General features: G+C 33.8%; 4 protein-coding genes across 4 annotated transcripts; all 4 read left to right on the forward strand.

Moving 5' to 3' along the window:
* Positions 1–114: 114 nt before the first annotated feature.
* Positions 115–1,936, forward strand: LOC140812405 (zinc finger CCCH domain-containing protein 61-like). The gene has a single exon (XM_073170658.1). The coding sequence runs from the start codon at positions 505–507 to the stop codon at positions 1,642–1,644; it is 1,140 nt and encodes a 379-aa protein (XP_073026759.1). The 5' UTR covers positions 115–504; the 3' UTR covers positions 1,645–1,936.
* A 6,878-nt stretch (positions 1,937–8,814) lies between these two features.
* LOC140812799 (prohibitin-1, mitochondrial-like) lies at positions 8,815–13,615 on the forward strand. The gene is made up of 6 exons (XM_073171162.1): positions 8,815–8,962; positions 9,293–9,480; positions 11,268–11,384; positions 12,214–12,384; positions 12,771–12,983; positions 13,232–13,615. The coding sequence occupies exons 2-6, from the start codon at positions 9,304–9,306 to the stop codon at positions 13,424–13,426; spliced, it is 873 nt and encodes a 290-aa protein (XP_073027263.1). The 5' UTR covers positions 8,815–8,962; positions 9,293–9,303; the 3' UTR covers positions 13,427–13,615.
* A 6,473-nt stretch (positions 13,616–20,088) lies between these two features.
* On the forward strand, positions 20,089–22,627 carry LOC140812817 (zinc finger protein MAGPIE). Its single transcript, XM_073171185.1, is given in 4 exon segments — positions 20,089–20,367; positions 20,484–20,880; positions 21,136–21,220; positions 21,222–22,627. Coding segments are annotated over 4 exon segments (1,398 nt in total). The 5' UTR covers positions 20,089–20,273; the 3' UTR covers positions 22,044–22,627.
* Positions 22,628–23,205: 578 nt separating this feature from the next.
* On the forward strand, positions 23,206–24,299 carry LOC140811827 (uncharacterized). The gene has a single exon (XM_073169913.1). It carries the CDS (start codon positions 23,258–23,260, stop codon positions 23,951–23,953), a length of 696 nt encoding a protein of 231 aa, XP_073026014.1. The 5' UTR covers positions 23,206–23,257; the 3' UTR covers positions 23,954–24,299.
* The last annotated feature ends 969 nt before the right edge of the window (positions 24,300–25,268 follow it).

The following is a 25,268-nucleotide window of genomic DNA, read 5'->3' on the forward strand; positions in this document are numbered from 1 at the left end:
GCCTAATATTGTCGAGATAACTAGGCATATAGACCATATATTATAATATATAAATATTAAAAATACATATCAGTACACGGTATGGGTTTGTTAGCAAAATCATAGGGGCTTAAGAAATTTGTTCGAAAAAATGGTAAAAAGATGGCTCCAATAATTTTCATCAGCGTGGAAGAGAACAAAAGAGAGGGTTGGTGCTTTGCATGTTATAGTGTAATGTCGAGGTGCCACATATATCCCTTCGCATGCAAAGCACCCCTAATGCTGTGCAGCCACGCACCTCTCCACCCATACCTTACACCATCCTGGTCATTCTCCCCCCACACCCCTCTACCTGTCTCTATCTTCTGTGTATATATATGTTGCCCCTGTTTTCACTGTTTCATAAATCTTAGTTTGCTCCCTTCTCTGGTGACATTTCTTTCTACATAAATTATATTATTTTTATTGTTTACTTAGGATTCATTCTCCTACCTACCATTATATTATTTTCAAGAAAATTTCATTATGGGTAGTACTACTGTTTGTGATGAGAATCAACACAAGTTCCACCACTCCCACCAACCGTACCTGAACAAGAAATCCCTCCGAGAAATCGACATCCCGCCACGGAAGCTCCTCAGTCGCCGTTCGGCCGCTGGACATCAGCAGATGTCCGACGTGTTCTCGGACTCCCCCAAGGCGGAGGATGCGCTCTCCAAGTTCTTGCCTTGCAACAACGTAGACGAGGATGATTCTGATCCTTATTCCTCTGACCAGTTCAGAATCTACGAATTCAAGGTCAGGAAGTGCACCAGGAGCCGTAGCCACGACTGGACGGATTGCCCTTTTGCTCATCCGGGCGAAAAGGCCCGGAGAAGGGATCCGAGGAGGTTCCATTACTCTGGAAATGTGTGCTCTGAATTTCGAAAGGGATATTGCAACAAAGGCGATAGCTGTGAATTCTCCCATGGGGTTTTTGAATGTTGGCTTCACCCATCTCGCTACCGAACCGAAGCATGCAAAGATGGGAAGAACTGCAAGCGGAAGGTATGTTTTTTTGCTCATTCAACCAAGCAGCTTCGCATGTCACCGGATCCATCTTCTCCACCGCCTATGAGTTCTCCGATGTCGGAGAAACTGTACCGGAATCTGAATCATTGCTGTGTCTTCTGCCACGCTTCACCTACTTCTCCTCTAATGAGCATGTCCCATTTATCGCCGCCGCTTTCACCACCACTCTCCCCTCCGGTGAACACACCGGAGTTTTCAAGGTTATCAAGCATGGAATCCTGTGGATTCCCTGAACTCAGCAACGGCGGGATAACTTACAAAGATGCATTAACCGAATTGATGTGTTCTATGGAGTCCATGCGCGTGAACGAAGCTCCAGTTTCTAACTGTGCAACAACACTCATGAATACTGCTACTCGGAGGAATCTTCCATGGCTGGATGTGACTAATTTCAACGTCGAAGTGGAACAGCCTCAGTTTGTGTTATCTCCTTCAAACCCAAGCCCTGGAACAAGCAAATTCTTTAATGGAGAGAGCAGGTTCTTCACAGGGAATTTTTCTGGCAAGAATTTGATGGAGGATCACACCAGGTACAACAATGAAAGCAATCTGGGAGGGCCAGATCTTGGGTGGGTCAATGATCTCCTCACCTAAATTAATGGTTCCACCAATAAAATGAACCCCCAATGCTATGGAGATTTGAAGAAATAAAAATTAACAAGATCATGATATTGCACCATCCATATATATATGTAAGTTGTGTATGTATATGTGAGATGGGATGTGATTATTTTTTGCTGCGATTTTTTTTTTGTGGTAATTATGGGATTTTAATGAGTATTTAATTAGTCTATTTTGATTCCGTTGTGTTAAAAGTATAGAGTAGTACTAGCTAAGTTATGCAAGGAGGTCTGCTGGTATATTTGTGAATTTAGGTTATCTTATGGTCAATGGATATTATTATTAATGAACTTGAATCATGTTTTACATTATCATTCTTATATATTTGTTACTCTTTTTTCTTTTCAACACAAACAGTGAAATTAGATTGGAGCAATGAGTTTTCATCTTATGTATGTATGAAATCATTCGGTTTAGTTCAAGTTTTTTGCACTTAGCATATGGTGAAATTATTATATCTTGGCTTTTCAAGTACATGTATTCTCTTACCATTTAAGTTTCAAAAACTTCAGATTCTTTCGTTGGTACATATATTTTGAAAAAAAAAATTGATATGTTTTTTTTTAAAAAAATAGTAAAAAAAAAACTATAATGCAAAAAAGTATGGGTTGCATCGAAAAGATGGGAAAATATAGATCTGAATGTTAAAACTATTGAGCCCCTTGGAGATCAATTTCTAAACTGACGTTAGTATATGCTCTATTTGAAGAAAAATCCACCAGACGAACAAGAAAATTTCAACATACAATATATATATATATATATATATATATATATATATATATATATATATATATATATATATATATATATATATATATATATATATATTTATTAAAAAGACTAAAAATGGAAAACAAAAGAGTGGTGCGAGGTGTCACGGTCAAGAGTATGGAGAGGAAAGGTGGCATACATGCACAAAGACGAAGAGGTTATTATCCAAATCAAAGTTTGTTTACAAAATTCCAAAAGCTATTAAATGATATTGTCTGCATTCGGCACGATTGCATATACCATTTTAATTATAATTTTTACGTAAATGGATCGGAAGTACAAAAACATTTCCAAATTAAATAACGTTCTTATAAATTATCAAATCTTATAATTCAATTATCTCCACTATATTAAGAATTTCTATAACATTCATAGGTTATGGAGAGTTCTCAAAATGGAAAACTGTGAATTTGTTCTTGATGTATGATAAATATCATAATAGTTTGTAGTTTTGTTATCATAATAAGTTTTCGTTTCTGACATGTTTAATTGATCCATTTTTATGTTATTTTATTTTATGAAGAAGGTTTATGTTGTTGGGATAATTTTAGGCTAAAAAAGTTATTTGTATCACATTTGAAGGTTAATAAAATTAACTTCGTGGAGGACTTGAAGTAAAAAAAAAAAAATCAGAAGTGTACAAAACGTGAGCATGCCTTATGATCTGCATGTGAAATATAACGTTGGCGAGAATGACAATGAGTGAAAATCGAAATTATGATGATAATACTATATTAGGAGTTCTAATTGTGTATTTAATTCATTAAAGACTTTTGGAGACATAAATATGTTATTGAGAGAAAAAAAGATTTGATAAAGTTTTATTCCATAAAAACTCTGGTTTACTTATTGATAGACCTAATCTCTTCCTGATATTATTAGGTTTTATAATAGTTTTCGGTTTTTTCTTTAGAATTCTCTATGCACACAAACTTAACATGATACATAAAAGAGATAGCGTGTGAATTTTTATTTTGTTGGGTGAAATAATTGTCCATGTTTGGTAGAGCGGTCGAACAATAATATTTGAGCTGCTGTGTGGTTTAAAAGATTTGAGTTGCACCATTACCACCAGCTCTAGCTTTTGGTAAAGCGGCAAACGCTCGGTCCTATAATTGATATCAGAGCCAAGGTCACGGGTTCGATTCACATCGATTGCAAGGAGTACAATTATTGAGAGGGTGATTGTTGGATGCTATAATTGTCCCTGCTTGATAGAGCGGTCGAACTGTGGTGCTTGAGCTGCTGTGTGGTTTAAAAGATTTAATTTACATAATTACCACCAGCTATAGCTTTTGATAAAGTGACAAGCATCCTACACATTTCTTCTCATGAACTCTATGTTAAGTTTTATTTATCACTCGAGATATATTTCTACAATTTCATTTTTGCCATTATGAATTTTTTTGCGTTTTAATTTAATATTCTAATTTGTTCAAATATTTGTTGGTTTGTGATTTATTCATATGAAATACCTCTTTACGATTTACAAAACTAAAATGTTGAGAACAATAACTGACTCTACACAAAGTATGACTCTTGGTATTTGGGTTATAATATGATTTAAAATAATTTGAATTGTACCGATATCATCAAATATATATAATATTTAGTTTAGTAAAAAAGCGACAAACATTTATATATGAATGCCAAAAAAAAAAAAATAGTAACATTTTATTTTCTATCTTTATTATTTGACCATGTAAGGCATATATTTGACTATTTTTTATATATATAATAATAGATTATTTATATTTAACTCATTAGAATAATAAAACGAATATGATATCTTGATTAAATTTGTGTTATACTTAGGGATGGCAATGGACCGGGGTGGGGGCGGGTTTGCCATCACCATCCCCATCCCCGAATTCCATCCCCACCCCCATCCCCGTCCTCATCCCCGCTTTTTCGGGTTCGGAGAATCCCCGAACCCGAAACTTCGGGGATCAACATCCCATCCCCGTCCCCATCTCCGTTTCAAAAATATTAATATGGCAAGACAATGATGGATTCGAAGATTATCTCAAACCAAAATTTATTATTATCTATTATTATTAGAGATAATATTAATATTAATAACAATATCAATATTAATAATAATAATATTATTAATATTTTAAAAAACAATATTATTATTATATTATTAATAATAATAATACTATTATTTTATTATTGATATTATTTTCGGGACGGGTTCGGAGATTTCGGGGATGTGGATAATAATCCCATACCCACCCCGAACTACATCGGGGATTTAAAAAAATCCCCGAACCCGAAACCAAAACCGAAAAAATCGGGGATCCCCATCCCTATTTCGGGTTTTCCCCGCGAGACCCCAAACCCGTGGGGAAAATTGCCATCCCTAGTTATACTAATCACAATAAATTTTCATTTTCCAGCAATATATATAAATTTTAAAATAATGTACACTCTTGCGGGAAATGGGCGCATGTCTCTTGGATAGAAGCAGCGTTAAATAAACAGATGTCATTAGTTCGAGAAATAATCTGGTATATTTTTAACATCCTGCTCTCTGTTTAAAAATTAAAAGTACTATTTTAATTTTTTTTGTAAAAATAAAAGTTAAACATGCAGAAGTAACGATGATAAGCAAGATGACAAATATATATAAATTCACATTAAAATTATGATTTGTATAAATAAATATCATATATTTTCATGCATTATTATCTCACAATTTATATATAGCTATTGCATTATAATTTTATAATTGATGGCAATGAAGGTGGGTCAGTGACTCATTGGAAAGACATGTGGGAGGAGAGTAGGGGACCACCTTTGAAATCAGAGGGTCACCGCCGGCCGCTTGTGAATTTTGCTGCTACTTCCACAAGTTAATTAATTAAGTTGGATTTTATATATATATATATATATATATATATATATATATATATATATATATATATATATATATATATATATATATATATATATATATATATATATGAGGGCTGTTACCCTGCACTCTTGGGTGCAGGGTAACATGGGCGCCTGCACAGCTGGCGCTGTGCTGGCGCCCATGTGTTTGCAACGAAACAACATTTAGCGACAGCTTTTACAACTCCGTCGCTATTAGCGACGGATTCTTAGCATCCGTCGCTTTTAGAGACGGCATATAAAAAACCGTCGCTAAACGTCATAATTTTTTAAAAAAAAAACCGGACAGAGGGGGACAGAGGGGCGTTCACAAAATCGATTCTCCAGTCCAACCTACCGCCCCACAACACAGAAAAGTTTGAGAGAAACACAACACCGAAAAGTGAGGTTCAACTGAAGGCAAATCTGGAGATTTCGTCCAAGGTTTTTCCGTGCGCCTCAAATCCGAAGGTAACTCGATGTATGATAGTTCATCGCCGCTGTTTTCTTCCATTCTACAATATGAAATGAACAAAATTAAATTTGTTTGAATATTTAAATTCCTTTTTATTCATTAAAATTGTGAGGTTTCAAGCAAATTGTGATTTTGAGGCGCACAGAAAATTTTTTATTTGAGACGCACTTACATTCACACATACACGAACCAAATTTTTATTTCTAACAACTTCGATTTACATTCACGCACATATTTTTATACCCGAGGTTTTCTAACACATTCACACACAAATTCTACCGGGAGTGACAAATTTTCCGATAACATCGAGTTACCTTCGGATTTGAGGCGCACGGAAAAACCTTGCACGAGATCTCCAGATTTGCCTTCAGTTGAACCTCACTTTTCTGTGTTGTGGTTCTCTCAAACTTTTCTGTGTTGTGGGGCGATAAGTTGGACGGGAGAATCGATTTTGTGAACGCCCCTCTGTCCCCCTCTGTCAGGTTTTTTTTTAAATTTATACGTTTAGCGACGGTTTTAAATAATCCGTCGCTACTAGCGACGGATTATTTAAAACCGTCGCTAAACGTTGTTTTAATTTTTTTTTTTAAAAAAAAGAAAATGCACATGTGGGCGACAGCTCAGCTGTCGCCCACGGAACGCTCACCAAGGGGTGAGCAGCATATCATTTTCGTATATATATATATATATATATATATATATATATATATTATATAAATAATGTATAATTGTAGATAATAAGTTTTTTGTGAAACGATATCATAAATCTATATTTTTATGACAGGTCGAACCGATACACACCCAGATCATAAGTAATATTTTTTTACATAAAAAATAATATTTTTCATGGGTTGAGTCGGATAAAAAAACTCAGCAAAAAAAATAAACGATCTCATATGAGTTTTTGTGTATTATAAGTATCTTGTGAAAATTAATATTTATTAATTTAAGATGATTGAAGCAAAATATTTATTCTCATTTAAATAAAAAAAAAACTTGTAAGGCCATCCACAATGGTGGATATTTGGATAGCCATGACACCATTGTGGATGGTGAATATTTGGTTTTAAGGAATACCCGGTTACAAATTTGTAACGGGGTATTCCTTTTTTTTAAAAAAATTTACTGAAGCCAGCGTGAAAATCACGCTGCAGGTTTCTACTTTTTCTTTTTTTTTTTGTTTTTTTATATTTTTTAATTATATTAAATTACGATAAAAATAATTAAATACATAGAAAATATGAATTGTGCAGATCTAGCTCCATCCCTCTTTTTCAAACTTTAGAATAAAATTTTGAACGTTGGGTTTTGAACGTTACCCAACGTTCAAATTTTATTCTATAAATACATACATTTGTAATAAATTAAAATGCATAGTTTTAAAAGCATAAAAAAATATTTCTCTCACAAAAAAAAAATTCCTTACAAAATTTTTTTGGAATGGATAATAATTCCAATAATTTTTTTAGGGATTTTTTGAACTCTCCAAATATCGATGAAAGTTCAAGTGGAGAAAATTCTCGAGTTCGTCCGAGTGTACAACTATCCTCCATTTCCATTTCTTACTCAACACCCACAGAATTTGCAACATAAATATTTGGAATTAAATAAAGTGATGGAATGATTTTATTTAAATGAAAATAAATTATTAATTAAAGTGACAGTGGGACCCATAAATATTTGATTGGTGAGATATTTGATTGTGAAATGTGAGTTATTTGAGTAGTGAAATATTTGATTGATGATGTGGAGTACAAGACCCACAAATATTTGATAGAAATAACCTTGTTATTGTGGATGGCCTAAAGCCTAATTTTATTAGCATGAGAAATGACTAGAGCTAAATCTTTACGGCGATCTTTCTAGCATAGCTTATATATTCGAGTTATTATTGCGATCCACCGGCCAAGTTCCCCTCCAGGAAACACATAATTTCACCACTCACCCCTCATCACTCATCACACGCAAATATTTATGGGACTACATTATTTGTGTAATAAATGTTTCGAACGAGAAGCAAATGGAAGTACCCATAGGCCATAGGGAAAATCAAATATTCACGAATCTTCAAATGTTAAAATTCCCAATTGGAGATCAATCAAATCAATGGTCGAGATCCTGAATATGTAAGAATAGAAATTCATTTTTTTTTAAAAAAAATACTTTATGTGATTGTAAGCCTAATATTCGAAGAAATGACGTGGATAATGGGAGAAATTAAATTAATGGTTGTGAACATTTGACTTAAAACTGGAGATCGGTCCACTCGATTGAGTAAACAATTTGCGAGCTGTGAATAAACCCAACCCGTCAGCCCATTCGGACAGTACTGAACACCACACACAGTTCCACTTACAGTTACTTAATAGTTATTAAGTAATCTTACCGATTTTGAACACATTATCGCTGAATGTGATGTAGAACTAGAAAAAGTTCACTTGGGATGGGCCAGCCCAACCTTTTGATCGTATACTGTTAATAAAATACTGGAGTAAGCCCAAATCAGTAATAGACCCGTTAATCGTTTATATAACCTTTTTTTAAAAGAAATTTTGCTACGAAGTTTCACGGAAGAGTTTGACAATTACATTTAAATCCATAATAATTAATACAAATCAAATTTTTGATTCATTTCTATGTCTGGAAATTTAACCTGACTCTATTTTGTTTGTTATACAATGGGGTTGGGTGGTTTTTGTTTTAACGTAGATTCAACGCACGTCTCTTCTTATTTGAACATATTTAAGTCCGTACACCGTAACGGTGGTAACGATTTTGAGTTTGATTTATAACTAGTAAGAAAATTACACACACAAATAAGGATGGTCCAATTCAGTCAGTTTGTTACTTCGCAAATTGATAATGGCATTAATCCTACTCAAATTCTAATTTTACATTATGTATTGCAGTATGGAGATTGAAAAAAAAATTATTATAAAAATTACGAAAATTTTAAAATTATTATATTATATTATTATATTATATAATGTAAATATGTGAAGAAAATAATAAAATAGAATAGGAGGAGAAAAAAGGGTCTTTGTGGGAAAAACCTAGAGCGGTAAACCTTGTTGGTGCCACTAAAACCCTTGCAGTGGTAGCTTTTTCTTCGTTTCCATTTCTCGCGAGCATACTTCTCTTCTCTCCGTTCCAGTTCTCGAGGTTTGCAAATTTGTTCATACGTTCCTGTCTCTGTACTCGTAACCCGTCAAATATCAGTATTTGTCTGTATCTATGATGCTTGCGATGCAACTTGGTTAATTGTGCTTTTATTTTTTAATTGATTTTTTTGTTCGGGGATTTGGTGAGGGTGTGAATAAGTGCTGATTTTAGTGGAATTATATGAATTTTGAGGTTTTTGCGTCATTTCCTTTTGCGATTGAGGTGTAGTTGGTTGATTCAGTGAGATATGATCTTAGTTTTTGTTATAATGATGTGTTAGATTCAGTATCGGATATTTGAGTGAATAATTGTACATTTCTGTAAATGCAGGTGTTTACGGTATGAATTTGAACAATGTCAAGGTACCGAAGATGCCTGGTGGAGGTGCAACATCTGCTGTGATCAAACTGGGAGTTCTTGCTGGTCTCGGAATCTATGGAGTTGCTAACAGTCTCTACAACGTTGAGGGAGGGCACCGTGCCATTGTTTTCAACCGTATTGTTGGTGTCAAAGATAAGGTTTAGCCTTGCATTTATCTCGAGGATTAAATAATATTTTGCTATTCATTTTTATAATCAACTGATAATGCTCAATATTTTCTTCTATCCTTAATTACATGCAAATCTTTCTTTTTTCCATGTCTCTCTTGTTGGGAAAGTTTGTGGGAAGAAGTTCATTTTCTGTGGGGGTAAACCATGAAGATTGCATTCCATTTCAATTGTAATGATGTTTGCCCTGAGTGAATCTCACTGGCATAAAAGTTGGATCATGTCATGTGTTTACTTTGGCAATTTGCAGCTATAGTTACATGTTTAATTATTTTAGACCTTTTCAGAAAAATTTATCCACTTGAACAAATAAATGTAGCAAACCTTCATTGCCTCCAGCCACATCTCAATGGAATTGGTATAATCTCCTTAGGGGTATTAAGGCTGATAAATATCTCAGAGCCTAGATGCAAGACGCAACTTGCAAGTCAAGGATCACACTTTATTGGAATGAAGCATCATAATAATCATATGCTAGTATTTGTAATTTGAAGAAAAGTTCATAACAATATAAAGCAACATGTGCTTTACGAATTAGTAAAGAACAATAAAACAAAATTTGTTAGTATATAAGCTAAAATAAATGTACGATATCTTTCATTTCATTGTTGATTTATTATTTTCACATTGATGGCGTGAATAAAATTGGCTTGAGGCTTAAACTGCACCAAGAGTTGGTTATGGTTAGCGTGTGTGGGCTTTATTAAAGACTATGTCTTGCCCTATGTTGAGGCGCAAAGGAAGAGACCGACAAGACTTGTGCCTAGATGAATGCCTGTTTTTCTCTTTTAGTAACTATGATTGAAATATTGGCCTCATAGATAGTACTGCCACTTTTTCGTGTTTACAGTGGTAAATTCTAGGAAAATCGACAGGCTGGTGGAAACTTTTCTATTTAGTGATACTCGCTGAGGGGCTAATTTGAAAATTGAAATATTAGCTGAATGTGGTTTGTCAATATTTTTGTCATTTGATGAAATTTTATTTACTCATTCGGTTGTACGCTTTGAGGTGTATTTGGTTTGACAAGTTTTGACAGGGTTTCACAATTTTGTGCAATTTTCAAGCATTGATAGTTGTCTTGCATATCTTGCTTTCAAGTTAGTACTCCATGCTTAATGAGTGTGTCGTCCTATCTTCGCAATTTGTATATATAAAAAATTATGGTCAACTAACTCCTGGGAAAAGATTACTGTTAATCCTCTCCATAGTATTACAAGTTCATATTTACTTTCGGATTTGGGTTTTGGAAATAACTTGTTCTATCTTCATGGAAAGTATATGAGACTTTTGAAGAAAGATCATGTCCTGTTTATGCCTTCTGTTAGTAGCTTTCACTCCTTGCGTTGCAAATTCTTTGTTTGATACTCCCACCATGAGTTTAAAGCTCTGAAAAAAATTGACTATCTATGCCACAGTGGTGTACGAATAATTAGTTTGGTGGCTATGTTAGGAAACAGTTGATCAAGATTCAAGGGTCATCAATACAGTTTGAACTCGACATACTTTTTCTTCTTCCACATTTTCGTACTTTTATTTTGTGTTAATTAGGAAGAACATAGGTCACATCCACGGTTCATAATGTTCCAATATATACTTCTTCCAAGTTTGTTGTTTGATTTTGTCATACTCATGTCCATCAATCTAACTCTTCTACGACAAGTTATCGTATCTTATGTTCTTCTTTTTTAAAAAAAAATTGTGTTCTGTGAAATTTGGATATGTTGTATATTTTTTCTTATATGCTCAACGTGCAGGTGTATCCAGAAGGGACACACTTGATGATCCCATGGTTTGAAAGGCCAACCATATATGATGTTCGAGCGCGTCCCCATCTGGTGGAGAGCACTTCAGGCAGTCGTGACCTTCAGATGGTGACCCCCTTATCTCTCTCTCTCTCTCTCTCTCACACACACACACACACACACACACACTTCTTTCCCCAAACCCCACATTCATAATCTCGTACTTGATAGGGCCAGCACTTGCTGAATGATTTTGGATTGGTTTGAAGTTCACTATCTGGTTTGAAATAATTGTCTTTTATAGGAATTAAAGTTAAATTTATTTCCCATTTGTCGTGACGGTTGACGCAATTGGTTGATCGTAAAAGAGTTGACTCCATTCCATAACATGCAAGCCGGTTCAGAAATATTATTATGGTTCAAATAAGTTTTTGCAACTCTCTTTGCCTATTTTCTTCTTATTTATTTCTATATGTCCATTTTTGTGATTTGTACTTTAGCTAAAGAATATTTATTGTTGCCATTTTTTTAAAATTGTAGTTTAATGAACATAGAAAGTGGTTACCAATTATCACTCTGGTTTAGTTTTCACCGATGTATTTTCGCAAAGCTGTTTCTTTTCTGTTGAAGTACCAACCATTTTGTCTATTGATCTTCTGTGCAGACTTTCGTTTTATTTCATAGTTTACTATGACCTATAAAAACTTTATGTTTCCACATTCCAGTCGCCTTACATTCCTGCGTTCAGCTGAAGTGCGTAATTTATTGATAGTGTACAGCGAACAAATATCTACTAGAATCTTTCTGGGAAGTTCTTTTTAGCTTCATGGACTACCATGTTGTGGAAAAGAACCTTAACCAACAGATTATCTTTTTACCCCTCCGCCTGGTGATTTTGTTGGTGCTGCCTTGTGGGGAGTTGAATTTAAATGTTCAATCAGTTGTTCGATTGTTTCAGGTAAAAATTGGTCTTCGGGTTCTTACTCGCCCTGTGCCAGATCAGTTACCCACTATTTATAGAACCCTTGGTGAAAACTACAATGAGCGGGTCCTGCCTTCAATTATTCATGAGACGCTGAAAGCTGTGGTTGCCCAGTATAATGCTAGCCAGCTTATCACACAGAGAGAGGTAAGTGGCTAGGTTAGGGATATTTCTTTTGTTCTTTTTTCTTTCCTTTCTTCTAGTGTCTTGAATTGCTGCAGTATACGGTTGTTGATTGACCATTACGCTTTACCATTCTTAGAATTGAATTTTCTCAGGCTTTTGGTTTTTTCGCGAAACTTTTTTATTGTATTTTACATTTTTACTTATGAATAAAACCACTGTTTTTTTAATAAAGAGAGGCTGCAACTAGGATCTGACACAACCCTATGGCCAAAGTTCGAATGATGTGCTCGAAAAGTTTAGCTTGCTCTCCTTTCATAATTGGCCTGCATATACGTGGAGGTTATGATATTATATGTGAATTCTTGATTACATGGAATTAGAAACTGACAGTAATTTACTGTATGTAGAACGTGAGTAGGGAAATACGGAAAATACTGACAGAAAGAGCTGCTTATTTCAACATCGCACTGGATGATGTCTCCATTACAAGCCTGACCTTTGGAAGGGAGTTCACTGCTGCAATTGAAGCCAAACAAGTAGCTGCACAAGAGGCTGAGAGGGCCAAGTTTGTGGTTGAAAAGGCAGAGCAAGACAAACAAAGTGCTATTATTAGAGCACAGGTAAAAAAAAACCACCATACATCGTTATTTTTTGAACACTTATTCAAGATTGGAATGCTGCATTTTCCTATAGAAAAAATGAAATGCACGTCTACATCTATTCCTTTTAATGATTGTCGTGTGGTATCCTATAGTACTGCGAGGTCAGGCTGGAGCTTTCCAGAGCAATTTTGTCCATTGCGAATTATTTTTCTTGAACTTGGGAAGTTTCATTTGATCATTGCAAAATTTTCTCATCTGATAACCAGGGAGAGGCTAAGAGTGCCCAGCTGATTGGTCAAGCTATTGCCAACAATTCCGCTTTTTTAATGCTCAGGAGAATTGAAGCTTCTAAAGATATTTCTCATACTGTTTCTAGTTCAAGCAACAAGGTGTACTTGAACTCTGATGAGCTCCTACTGAACCTTCAGAATCTGAGCTTAGAACAAAGTAGAATTAAGTAAACGGTCAAGATGGATAAAAACTCTCTGTTTGCTATCGAATTAAGATTTTTCGCACAAGTCGCCGGTTAAACGAGCAGGAGTCACTGAGATTCATCAATTCTATCGTTCTAAACTGTGCAACGACGTCTTTGATCTTAATTGTGACCGCACATCATCTTTTGACATTTATACTATTTATTTTTTTCCCTCCTACTTCAGACAAAATTTGATGGTTTGGATGTTTTCATAAGCTGGTTGGTTTGATAGCTCTTTTGGCTCATCATCTTAATTGGTTAGTTTAGATATCATGTCTGAAAAAGTATTGTAGTTCTATTTCACGTGTGATCGACGTGTTGATCATCTATATATGTGAAAATTATTTGGAACATCGAGTCCATCTTAACTGTCTAAACTCTATCGAGTTTGACTCGAGCTCGAGTCTACAAAACTTAAATCGGTGCAGGAGCTCGACTCGACTCGACTCATTTTGACTCTTGCCTCACCCCCCTATATATTCTAGAATACGCATGATACTCTCTACCCACGTGAGCTCTATAAGAATATTATATGCTGGTAAAATTGATGATTTTGCTATTAAAATATTTTCTACACCTTCAGTTTCAGAAAACGTGGTCGATTAAGAAGTCCGGTGGATGCTAGTAATACAATCGCAAAGCCTCATGGCTCTATAATATTTATTTACGTTTTACCTGAGGATCCATGATATGAGCGTAGCAATAGATTGCTAGTTTACATAAAATGCAACATATTATTTTGAAGAATATGCGTAATTAATTTGTAATAATGAAGCATATCTTTCGAACATAACCAATAATTTTATATGGTATAGTTGTTATTTTGAGACCTATATTTGATTGTGGGTTGAAATTTTGTCATATCATGACTGGGTGGACCTAACATTCATATAATTTGTTGCACAATTGTTTTTAATCCCATTTTATAATTGTTTATACAAAAAATTGTTATTTACCCGAATAGTTTATATAAAATATGATATTTGTAACGCTTTACATGATATGAGAAGAGACATAATCCTATTCACAGTTGGGCGCTTTACTTTGCTTTGATAGAATCAAATATGATATCATATTTTTATTATTATATTTGATTTATCTTTGACTTAATATCTTTGATCAATCCTTGTTTTCTTTTAAAAAATAGTTACACATAACAATGCATTCCTTATCATTTTCTCATGTCTGTTTTCTAATCGAGACACTTTAAAATGACCAAGAAGAAGACAGTTCAAAAGATGGAGCCTAATTAATAATTACAAGAATAGTTCCAACCTCGTTTGATCATACTTGTGTTAAATGTCTTACATCGACTGAATCTAACTCAGATGTGGAGGATTGTTCATATGTACAATTCCCAATAACTCAATTCTTATTAAGACTAGGACTTGGACATTTTAATTTCATGAACCTGAGTCTAATTTCATCCTAAAAGCTAACTCAAGTAGAGACTATTGTTCAAATCCATACATACAATTTTCAATAACGTAGTCCAGCCGATGATAGACATGTAACAACTTGGCTCTCCCCTTCGAATCATATGTTTTAATTCTTGTGAAGTCTCATGTCAATAAGAACTGATTCGGTCTGAATTGTGGCGGTGACAATTTTCTTTCATAGTGTGATATTGAGATACAATAACTGTCTCTACTAAATGAGTAATTGATATGTAGTGCATATGTTGTTGTACAATTTAAAATATTAAAGTCGTATTATCACAACCAACTATAATTTTTGATAAAACAACAAGAATTCAGGCTTACAATAAGGAGATCAAAATTCCTACAATCATGGTTTTTTAGTAATTGCAAATGAAATTTATGCAACTTATAAATCGTCTTCCTTGATCAAAATTCCATGCATGTAAATAAGAGAGAATCTATGACTCCTAGGTTAGAGATATGGATGGAGCTTTTATTAATTTTACAAATGGAGCAAGTGGAACTTTACTTTATAAAGCTGAAAGGGACTTTAATCATAATAATAGTTCACTAGATTTTAATCATTGATTGCATTATGCTTGCGCTGTGATGGTAATTTTTAGAGTGAACTAAGCGAGAACAGTAGAAAACAGTTCTCGACAAAGTGGGGAAAAAATATCGGTTTAATTTATATTAGTTTTTCATTATAAGTATTAAGTCTTCCTTAAAATTTTAAACTAATATTTTTGAATGAAAAATTTCAATTAAAATAATGTTAATTAGTCAAATTCGGAAACTCTAAGGTTACGTTTGGGTTGAGGAAATGAATTTGAAATCAATCTATTTCGATTATAATTTAATTCTTTAAAATGAAACAATAAATCAAATTTTAAATCTATATCTTACTTATTTGCACATTATTAGTAAAAAGTAAACTTGAAATTCATCATAATTGACATGAAATATTATATACATGGTAAGATATGAATTTAAAATTTATAATATTATTTATCTAAATAATAAAAATATATTTAAAATATCAATTCAAATACAACCTAAAAATATATTGTGGATTCAAGTAACATTATATTCACAAGACGACATGCGCACGTACGTAACAATTTATAAAGGAGATTGATTTATTGCTATTTGCAATAACTTTTTAATTATTGAATTTGATAGTAATTCATGTATGAACAAAGTCATGAAACCTACATTATCATATTAGTCAAACCCTAGGTAGGACCTACCTGCTTATTCGAAACCCACGATGTTCTTTTTTTTTTTCAGTTTTAATTTTTGAAAAAAAAAACATATTTATTTTCATTTCCCACGTAAATCTTTGCCAGATTAAAGGTTATTTTTCGTTTTTTTAAATTTCAATGGTTCTAAATAAATTAATTTATAAAATATACGTTTGCCGTATTATAAATATTAGCTGGACAACGTTATTGAATAACTTAAAAAAATTGTTATCCATTCCAAGTTCTTGGGAAGCATGATAAACTATATATATATATATATATATATATATGTAAACTACGGAAAATATATATCCCTACGACGGGATGAAAATAGAAAAGGTGAAATCTTACACTAATTGAAATATGGATCAAAAGGGTCCAAAACTATGGATTGTTTCACCCTGCTTGCCTGCACGAGCAATGAACGGTCCGGATCATTCTATATAAGTGATCCGGACCCGCCTCCCTGTAAAAAAAAAATTGACTCGAACAAATCCGAGTTGTTGGATCGACCCTTGCAGGCACTGCCAACAAGGATAGGGTCGAGTCAACCACCAAAACAATTGAATACAAGGTTGATGACAAAAGTTGATCAATTCTTGAAATTAGGGAGGAAAAAAAAAACATTTCCTACTAAATGGGATTGGGAAAAGACAAAACAAAGAAAACAAAAATACCCTAGGTGGTGACAACTATTTACTTTTCCCTAAAAATACACTCATTTGAAAATATATTTTCACAAGTATATATACTGCCATCCTAATTCCCAACGTGGGTGGGTCTAGCTAGATGAAAAAAAACTTCTTCTTATTATTATTATTATTATTATTATTATTATTATTATTATTATTATTATTATTATTATTATTATTATTAAGTTCGTATTTATATGATTATCTTTAGATATCACAAGGTTATGGGTTTCACCGCCATGAACTGATCATTTACATTAATTAACAGCACCACATTAGCACTTAATCGTTGTTATGTCAAAAAAAAAAATTAAAATTACAAATAAAACAAATTCAACATATTAATACTGAAATTTTACAATATAGAATATTAAAATCGTAAATAAGTAAATGTATAGAATCCAAAATGTAATTTTCCCAAATAATTATAGAAAAAATTCCGCTTATACTCTCATTCCCATGCAATTGTAGAACTTATTTGTAAGGCAAGTACCCCCTAATTAATATGCATGATTGAACAAAATTATATATAAAAATATATATAAGCACACATTAACATTATTAAAAAGAATATTACAAGGGTGAGATCTTGTAGATCAACGTGAATTAAGAAAAAATTACGTGGGAAAGAAGAGCTGGACCTTGAAAGTTGAAGCCTTTGGGAGCAAGAATATTCTTGGGTCACCAAAGTTCAAAGACTAAACTCCAAAGATTAAATTATAAATAAACACAAAAAGCACAAACATCATTAGATTATGATTAATTGTCATCAGGAAGGGTCAGCCCGAAACGAGACGACCACTCCCACTTCAAAAAATTCACTGCATATTTGTTGTCAGTTGCTTTTAATCTTAATTATTCATTTCAATATTCTAATTATCGTGTCGTTTTTAGTATTAAAAAACGTAAATGACAACTAGGTAACACCCATGCACGACCCCGTTTCAGCAGATTGTTGATTCAAAAAAATTTGAACAGGGTCTAAGCATATTATATACACAAGTTCTTGTATAAATTCGAGCAAATTAATATATCGGGCCGGATCGAATTTGATTATATATATAATATAAATCTTATCATAGTAGAATATAAATAGTTAACTATGATTATATTTGATTTTTTGAGCTAATTATTGCTTATCATTTCATTTTGAAGCTAAGATGATTTTAAAACTTGGAATAATTTGAGTTACATTAGATGTATGCATGTGGACAGTGGTATGGTAGCCCAACTTTTTAAATTTTTTATATATTATTTTTTGATAATTTTGGATTAATGTGATATTAGTTGAAGTTAGTCACATAAAAAAAATTAATTGATTTTAAAGTTTAATTAAAATCTTAGTTTCGGTAGATTAATAAAATTGCTCTGTGATTGACGTGGAAGAAGAAAAGTCGTAAGTTGAATTCCAATACATTTCCCTAAAGAAAAAGATTGCTTTAAAACGACTTTTTGAAAAGCATAAAAGAATCAACCAAAATTCAATCAACCCATCAATTTCACCCTACCATACCATCTACCGACTCATAAGATTTCTTTTATAAACTCAACTATTAAAATTAAATGTAATCTCTTTGTAATTTTGATATAAATTTAAAAATATTTCATTATCTAACATTGATATATTATATATATACTGCATGTTGTGTGATTATTTTGAAAATATGTGAATGAACTCCAAGGCACGTTTGCAATGCTTTCTTTTAAGAAATGTTTTTTCCATCGCTTTAGTAACAGAGATATGAAAAATTTCTCTCAGGATGTAATGGAGATTTTTTGAATTATTTAGGTGACTAAATCAAATCAGAATCTGAATGCTTTTCTTGAACTAATTATGTCATATATATAGAAATGAAACATTGATTCAGAATGGACGCGATTCTTCATGAAACAATGGATCCTTTCATGAAAACACATCATGAAACAATATGTTGTTTCCAAAGAGTTGCTTTACCCGGCCCTTGCGAAAGGTTGTGTGGATTCTGAATAGCTTTGGGGGCAACCGATCCCTATAATTTTCGCAGTAATAATTTTATTCGTTATCAACAACAAAATAAATGATGAAAAATTGATCTAACATTGCATTCATGTATAATTTTTAAAGATTCCTTTTATTCACACTTAATTGCCTTTATTAAATGTCTCTTTAACATAATTGGTTTGAACAAATAGTAATTTTAAGTTAACTTCTATAATATAATTTAACTTTTTCAGGAAAAAAATGAAGTTAATATCATATGAGATTAGGACGATTATTCCCTTTTAATGCTAATTTTATTGTCGTTTCCTTTGGATTTACTTGTTTGTTTGGCAGTGTGGCACGTGCATGGATATGAATAATATCTCGATCCCAACATGCAATTTAAATGCATATTCGATACTAGGGAAATTAATTAATTAAGAAGATGATTTACTACGTGTCTGGTGAAACCACTATTTTTTTTTATGAATATTATTATTTAATCGAAAAACTTGATTTTTTTTAATTCAAAAGAGAGGGTACTGAATTAGTTGGATTGATCCCCTCGATCCTTTGAATCTGAATATTTAATTTTATAGGGGTTAAACTAAAATTCAGAAATTTTATTTGTGAAAAAGCTTGTGAAGAATTAATTAATTTGTATTTTAAAAATGGGGAAGAATTAAATTTTGAAGTTAAAACTTTATCGAAAAGCAAGCTAAAATAAGTTAGTGCTCGAACTACATCAAATTCAAGAATATGAATTCACAGTCAAAAAGGCAAAAAAAAAATAAAGAATATGAATTTCTTCCATCTCTATCAAAATGTCGTATTCATGATAATATATATATATATATATATATATATATATATATATATATATATATATATATTAATTGGGATAAAGTTATATATAGTACAATAATAATTATTATGGCAAAGAAAACAAAAGGTAAAACAATTATGTGGTAATCATTCCGATCTGGAGAGCTAGCTTCTTTGAGTCTTTGCCTCCATTGACCATATTAATTTGTTCTTTTCATATATAAAAATTAATTTTGAAACCATTAATATTACTCTTAAAATTTTTAAATGTTTAGAATTTTATATATTTTTAATTTTACAATAAGTTTCACTCATCACTGCCATCAGTAATACATATAAATTTGGAGAATTAATTTGAATTTTATTCTATTCCGACAAGAAGCAGGTTAAAAACACTGTAATACACGAGGTAGAGAGAGAGAGAGAAAGGTAATAAATATTCTTATAGTGTTGATGTTACTTATTAATAATTGCATCTTAATTAGTTACTAATAGCGTCCCCAAGGTTTTCTTACCTCCTATACATGACAAAATCCTCAAAAGATCGAAAGAGATCAGATTAAGAAGAGAGAAACTATTTCAAATTCAGCTACATCAGTCAACTATAAAGGTATCTTTTATCTCTTCTCTCGAGGGAAAAATAACTCATCATTTCGGTAGCTGTAGATTGGATCACTCCTCAAAAAACAAGATGGCAGATGATGAAATTTTCACTCAGAATCCGATCAGTGGATCCATGAATCCTCCTTTAGCTAAGAAGAAGAGAAGTCTTCCAGGAACCCCAGGTGGATTTTCGTTTATTTATCTTGTTTTCTTGATCCTTGAATCATCTCTTCTTTCTTTTTTTATCTTCCTTGTACACACGGATATATGTACATATTCAAGAATTGTTATTTTACAGATCCTGAAGCTGAAGTCATAGCTTTATCACCGAAAACTCTAATGGCAACCAACAGGTTCTTGTGTGAAATATGTGGCAAAGGGTTTCAAAGGGACCAAAATCTTCAACTTCACAGAAGGGGGCATAATCTTCCATGGAAGTTGAAGCAAAGGACCAGCAAAGAAGTCAGAAAGCGAGTTTACGTCTGCCCCGAAAAGACATGCGTTCACCACCATCCCTCTAGGGCTCTTGGAGATTTAACAGGCATCAAGAAGCACTTCTGCCGGAAGCATGGTGAGAAGAAATGGAAGTGCGAAAAGTGCTCCAAACGTTATGCAGTTCAGTCGGATTGGAAGGCTCACTCCAAGACTTGTGGCACTAGGGAATACAAATGTGATTGTGGGGCTATTTTTTCTAGGTATGTTTTCATGATTCTTGATTTATTTAGGGGTTTCGATTAGATGTATGTATATATTTCATGCACAGCTCGGTACTTAAATTTACGTTTTTTTTCCCTTCTTGATGTGTGATGACTGTGGGTTTTCATGCCTCTATATTTCATTTGTTAAATTAATGAAATGTTTACATCTAAGTTTGTAGTTTTTCGTAGAATTTATTATCGTATAGATTGTATTACTAACATGGTATTTCTTGTTTAATTTTGTGTTTGTAGGAGAGATAGCTTCATAACTCATAGGGCATTTTGTGATGCCTTAGCAGAAGAAACAGCAAGAATTACAGCCTCCTCTCACATGAACATCCAATGCACCTGCAAATATGAACTATCAATTTGTTGGCGCTTCATCACTAGGTCCAACACCTTGCATGGGACAGAATTTCCCTCCAGTTTTCAAGCCAATCTCGAGTAACGATCCAAACATCGACATAGTCCCAAGAGGCTTATCTCTTTGGAACATGACTCAAAATCCAGGCCAAACTCAAGATTATACGCCCAAAAATATTGAAGAAATGCATCCGTTAGGAATCAACCATGTAAGTTTAGGAACAATGAACAGTTTCAGCACCCATGATTCACTCATCACAAATCCGTGCTCAAATCCTCCACAAATATCTAATTTTAGCCATTGGAATTGGGATTTCGGGAGCAAGGTTACTTCAAACGGAACTCAAAACTTGACCAATGATCACTCCCTCCCTTTAAGCACAAGCTCCGTTAAAGATGTTAGTGTCCAATCTTTGTTTAGCACTCAACACCAAATTATTAGTCATCATCCATCATCTGCAACCATGTCTGCTACAGCTTTACTACAGAGAGCTGCTCAAATTGGGGCCACTACAACTGATCCTTCGATCCTAGGAAAATTTGGATTCAAATCCAATGACAGTATTATTACAGTTCAAGAAAATAGCTTCGGTCAAGTGTGTGGCGCAAGCTCAGTTAGTGGTGAGCTTGTGAGTGCTGAGGAGAATGGTATTTCTGCCTTAAAACAGCGTCAAATGTACCCCTCAAAACGCCACCGCATGACGAATGAGGAGATTTCAGCGGGAGAAACAAGGGATTTTCTTGGAGTTGGGATCCGATCTCTTTGTCAACAACCATCAATCAATGGATGGACATGATTCTTGAAACAGTACTACTACAAAATGACGGGCATCGGGGACAAAATAACATGTTGTTCATTAGCATCATCACCAATGGATTTTGATGGTTTTACAAATGACTTTAAGGTTAATATCAGAGATGGAAATAAAGTGGCGTACTACTACTACTTTGATGCTGAGAGAGAATGTGTTGGATAAAGAAAAAAAGGGGAGGAATTTAGTATTTGCAAACTTTGCAGAGAAAAAGGTGGCATTGAGTGGTGAATGAAAGCTAAAAGATGCCAAAAGAATTAATAGAAATTTAAAAATAAAAAGTTCTAAAGTTACTTGAGGAAGAGTAGATCCATGCATATTCTATTGAACCCATGAAGGATGTTCCCTTTGAGAAGCGTGTCTCTATTTTTTTTTCCCCGTTAAAAGTGGGCATCTGTAGTGGAAGAAAAGGGAGGAGACCTTTTGGACTCCATTATTGCTATGTTGTTATCTTTACTCAAACTCAAATAGCACAGCCTAATTCTGGTCTAGCTAGTGCTACTTAATAATTATTATAAATGTCCTTGTAATAAATTTAGCAGATATATATGTTGTGCTTCTTATATTAATTTAAGAATTCTCGACACTTAAACTGTTTGGTGTTGAATATCTGTCTTCTTTGACTGAATTAAAATGCAAGAACAATTTATTGGGGTTGCCATTACGATTAACAAGTCAAAGCCCTTAAAAGGAGTTTGATTTCTTGCCTCTTTTGGCCAAATATCGAGACTACAGACATTTACTCGAATTTCATCACTCTTTTGATTTTCATTTCTAGTTTCTTTGGATCTCCTCCAGACCAATTAACATTAAAAAACTTGAAAAAGTTCAAGAAATCTGTTGAAAGTAAAATTCACCGGAAAATATAGAACAAGGGACCCTAAGAACAATGTTTTTTTTTTTTTGTATTTTCTCATTTTATTACTTTTCGAACATGAATAGAAATTTTATGATCCTGATCTATTATTTGAACTCTAATTATAATTCAAAATCTTGTCATTAGTAATTTCCGAAAAGGAAAAAAAATATAGTCATGATTTTTTAAAAATATGAGATGGGCTTGGACCGGATCCTAATATTGAAATTGAAAGTTTATTGAAACGTCTAAAGCCCAAAGCCCAATACAAATCCCTCAACGCTGAAATTCTACCGACGGCTGGTACTTTCGGGACAGCCACACGAAAAAGGGCTTTTAAATAATGAAATTTACAGACTCCCCGGTGATCGAGCTGTCCGTGAATGACACGCGCCTCTCTTTCCAGCAAGACAACGGATCGATGCACGTCGGCACCTCCGTCTGGCCTTGCTCTTTGGTTCTCGTCAAGTTTGCTGAGCGCTGGTTGACGTGTGCCGTAGGAGACACGTGTCCTAACCCTTACGCTTCCCTTTTAAACTTCACTGGCAAGCGCGGGGTTGAGCTAGGCACCGGATGCGGCGTCGCAGCCATGGGCCTCTACTTGCTGGGACTGCACGACATTGTTCTGACAGACATCGCTCCGGTCATGCCTGCTTTGAAGCGCAACCTGAAGAGAAACAAGCCGATGTTGAAGAAAAGCCTGAAGACAGCGCAACTGTATTGGGAGAACGAGGAGCAGATGAAATCGTTGAAGCCGCCGTTTGATTTCGTGATCGCAGCGGACGTGGTTTACATTGAGAAGACTGTGGGGCCATTGATCCAGGCTATGGAGGGTTTGCTGTCGGATAACGGCGTCGTATTGCTGGGGTACCAGGTGAGGTCTCCCGAAGCGCACACGTTGTTCTGGGAAATGTGTGCGGTGGTGTTTGAGGTGGAGAAAATCCCTCACGAGCATTTGCATCCCGAATACGCCTACGAGGAGACTGACGTTTTTGTTTTGAGGAAAAGGAAGAAGAAAACGGAGGAGTTGGAATCTTGAACAAAATTCCGTCAGAAAATCTTTATTTATCAAACACAAGTTGTCAACTTAGTGTGATATGATCGTATGATTGAAATGTTTGGTTTGGAATTGATGATGAAAATGGGGGAGAAATCACTTCATATTGATATAAAATTGCCTTTATATCAATTATCCTTCTTACTTATCAAAATGTGTGTAAATGTGAAGTCTTTAGCTGTTTCCTACGACAGATTGGGATTTTTGTTCATTTATCTGTATTGTCCTTATTGTTTAATCGAGAGACTTGCTGTTCCTACTATTTAAAGCCATGTTATGATGTCTGCCAACAATAAAAAGGAAAAGGCCTATTCGAAGGTTTCCTTCATCTTTTATGGTTTTACAGTTCAGAATCAGATCTCTAACCCCGTAGCCGCTGGTACCTGTAAATTTGAGAGAATTGAGGGTGTAGTTTTTGTCATATGTTTCTACACTCAATCCGAAATCTATGACTCTATAGATATATATCTTGATGACTACTAAGATGTGGAAGGAAATTCGTTGAGAATGCGTTTCTATTTGGGAAAGCATCGAAGGGCTGATTTAAGTTAATTTCATGTCGAGATGAATTAGAAATTCGCAACATTTACACGAAAAATAGCTTATTTGGGATTTGAAATATGCTGTCAAGTGATTTCCTAGACGACCAATAAATTTGTTATCATGGATTTGAAAATACCTTGGTTCAAATATATAAATTCAAATGCAACTTCAGAATGAATTCCAAATAATCGAAACAAGAGCAAGAACGTGACAAAGGAGGGGTTTGTTCGACGCGACCGCTCGGGTCACTGCAGAAACAAATCCCAAATTTCTTGAAACAAACACAAATATCTACATTATATATAAACAGAGATAAGCAGAAACAAATCCCAAATTTCTTGTAACAAACACAAATATCTACATTATATATATAAAAAAATTGTACAGTGGCAAAGAAAATCCTCATCTTGACTGATTCAATGAGATGAGGTTGTTTCCGTCAATTGGAAAAAACGAACGGGAAGTGAGTTTTTTTTGGAGAGAGAGCTTGCTTGATTTTGAAAAGGAACGAGTAGTGAGAGGTTCTTTTGTGAAGAGAGAGTTTGCTTGATTTTACCAAAGTGAACCATGGTTGAATTTGGCTTAAAAAAAATATAATATAAATGCCACGTAGCAGAAAATAAATTGTTTGGGGCAGTGACCGATAGCGTCGAGTGAACCGGAAAGACGGTCGGTCTTGCATTAGTACACAAATACTACAGGGCAATAGACCATGAGAAGGGAATTTGTTTTCAGTGTGTCATATGAAAATATC

The sequence above is a fragment of the Primulina eburnea genome, chromosome 14 (assembly GCF_022965805.1).
Source record: "Primulina eburnea isolate SZY01 chromosome 14, ASM2296580v1, whole genome shotgun sequence".
Classification (NCBI taxonomy): Eukaryota; Viridiplantae; Streptophyta; class Magnoliopsida; order Lamiales; family Gesneriaceae; genus Primulina; species Primulina eburnea.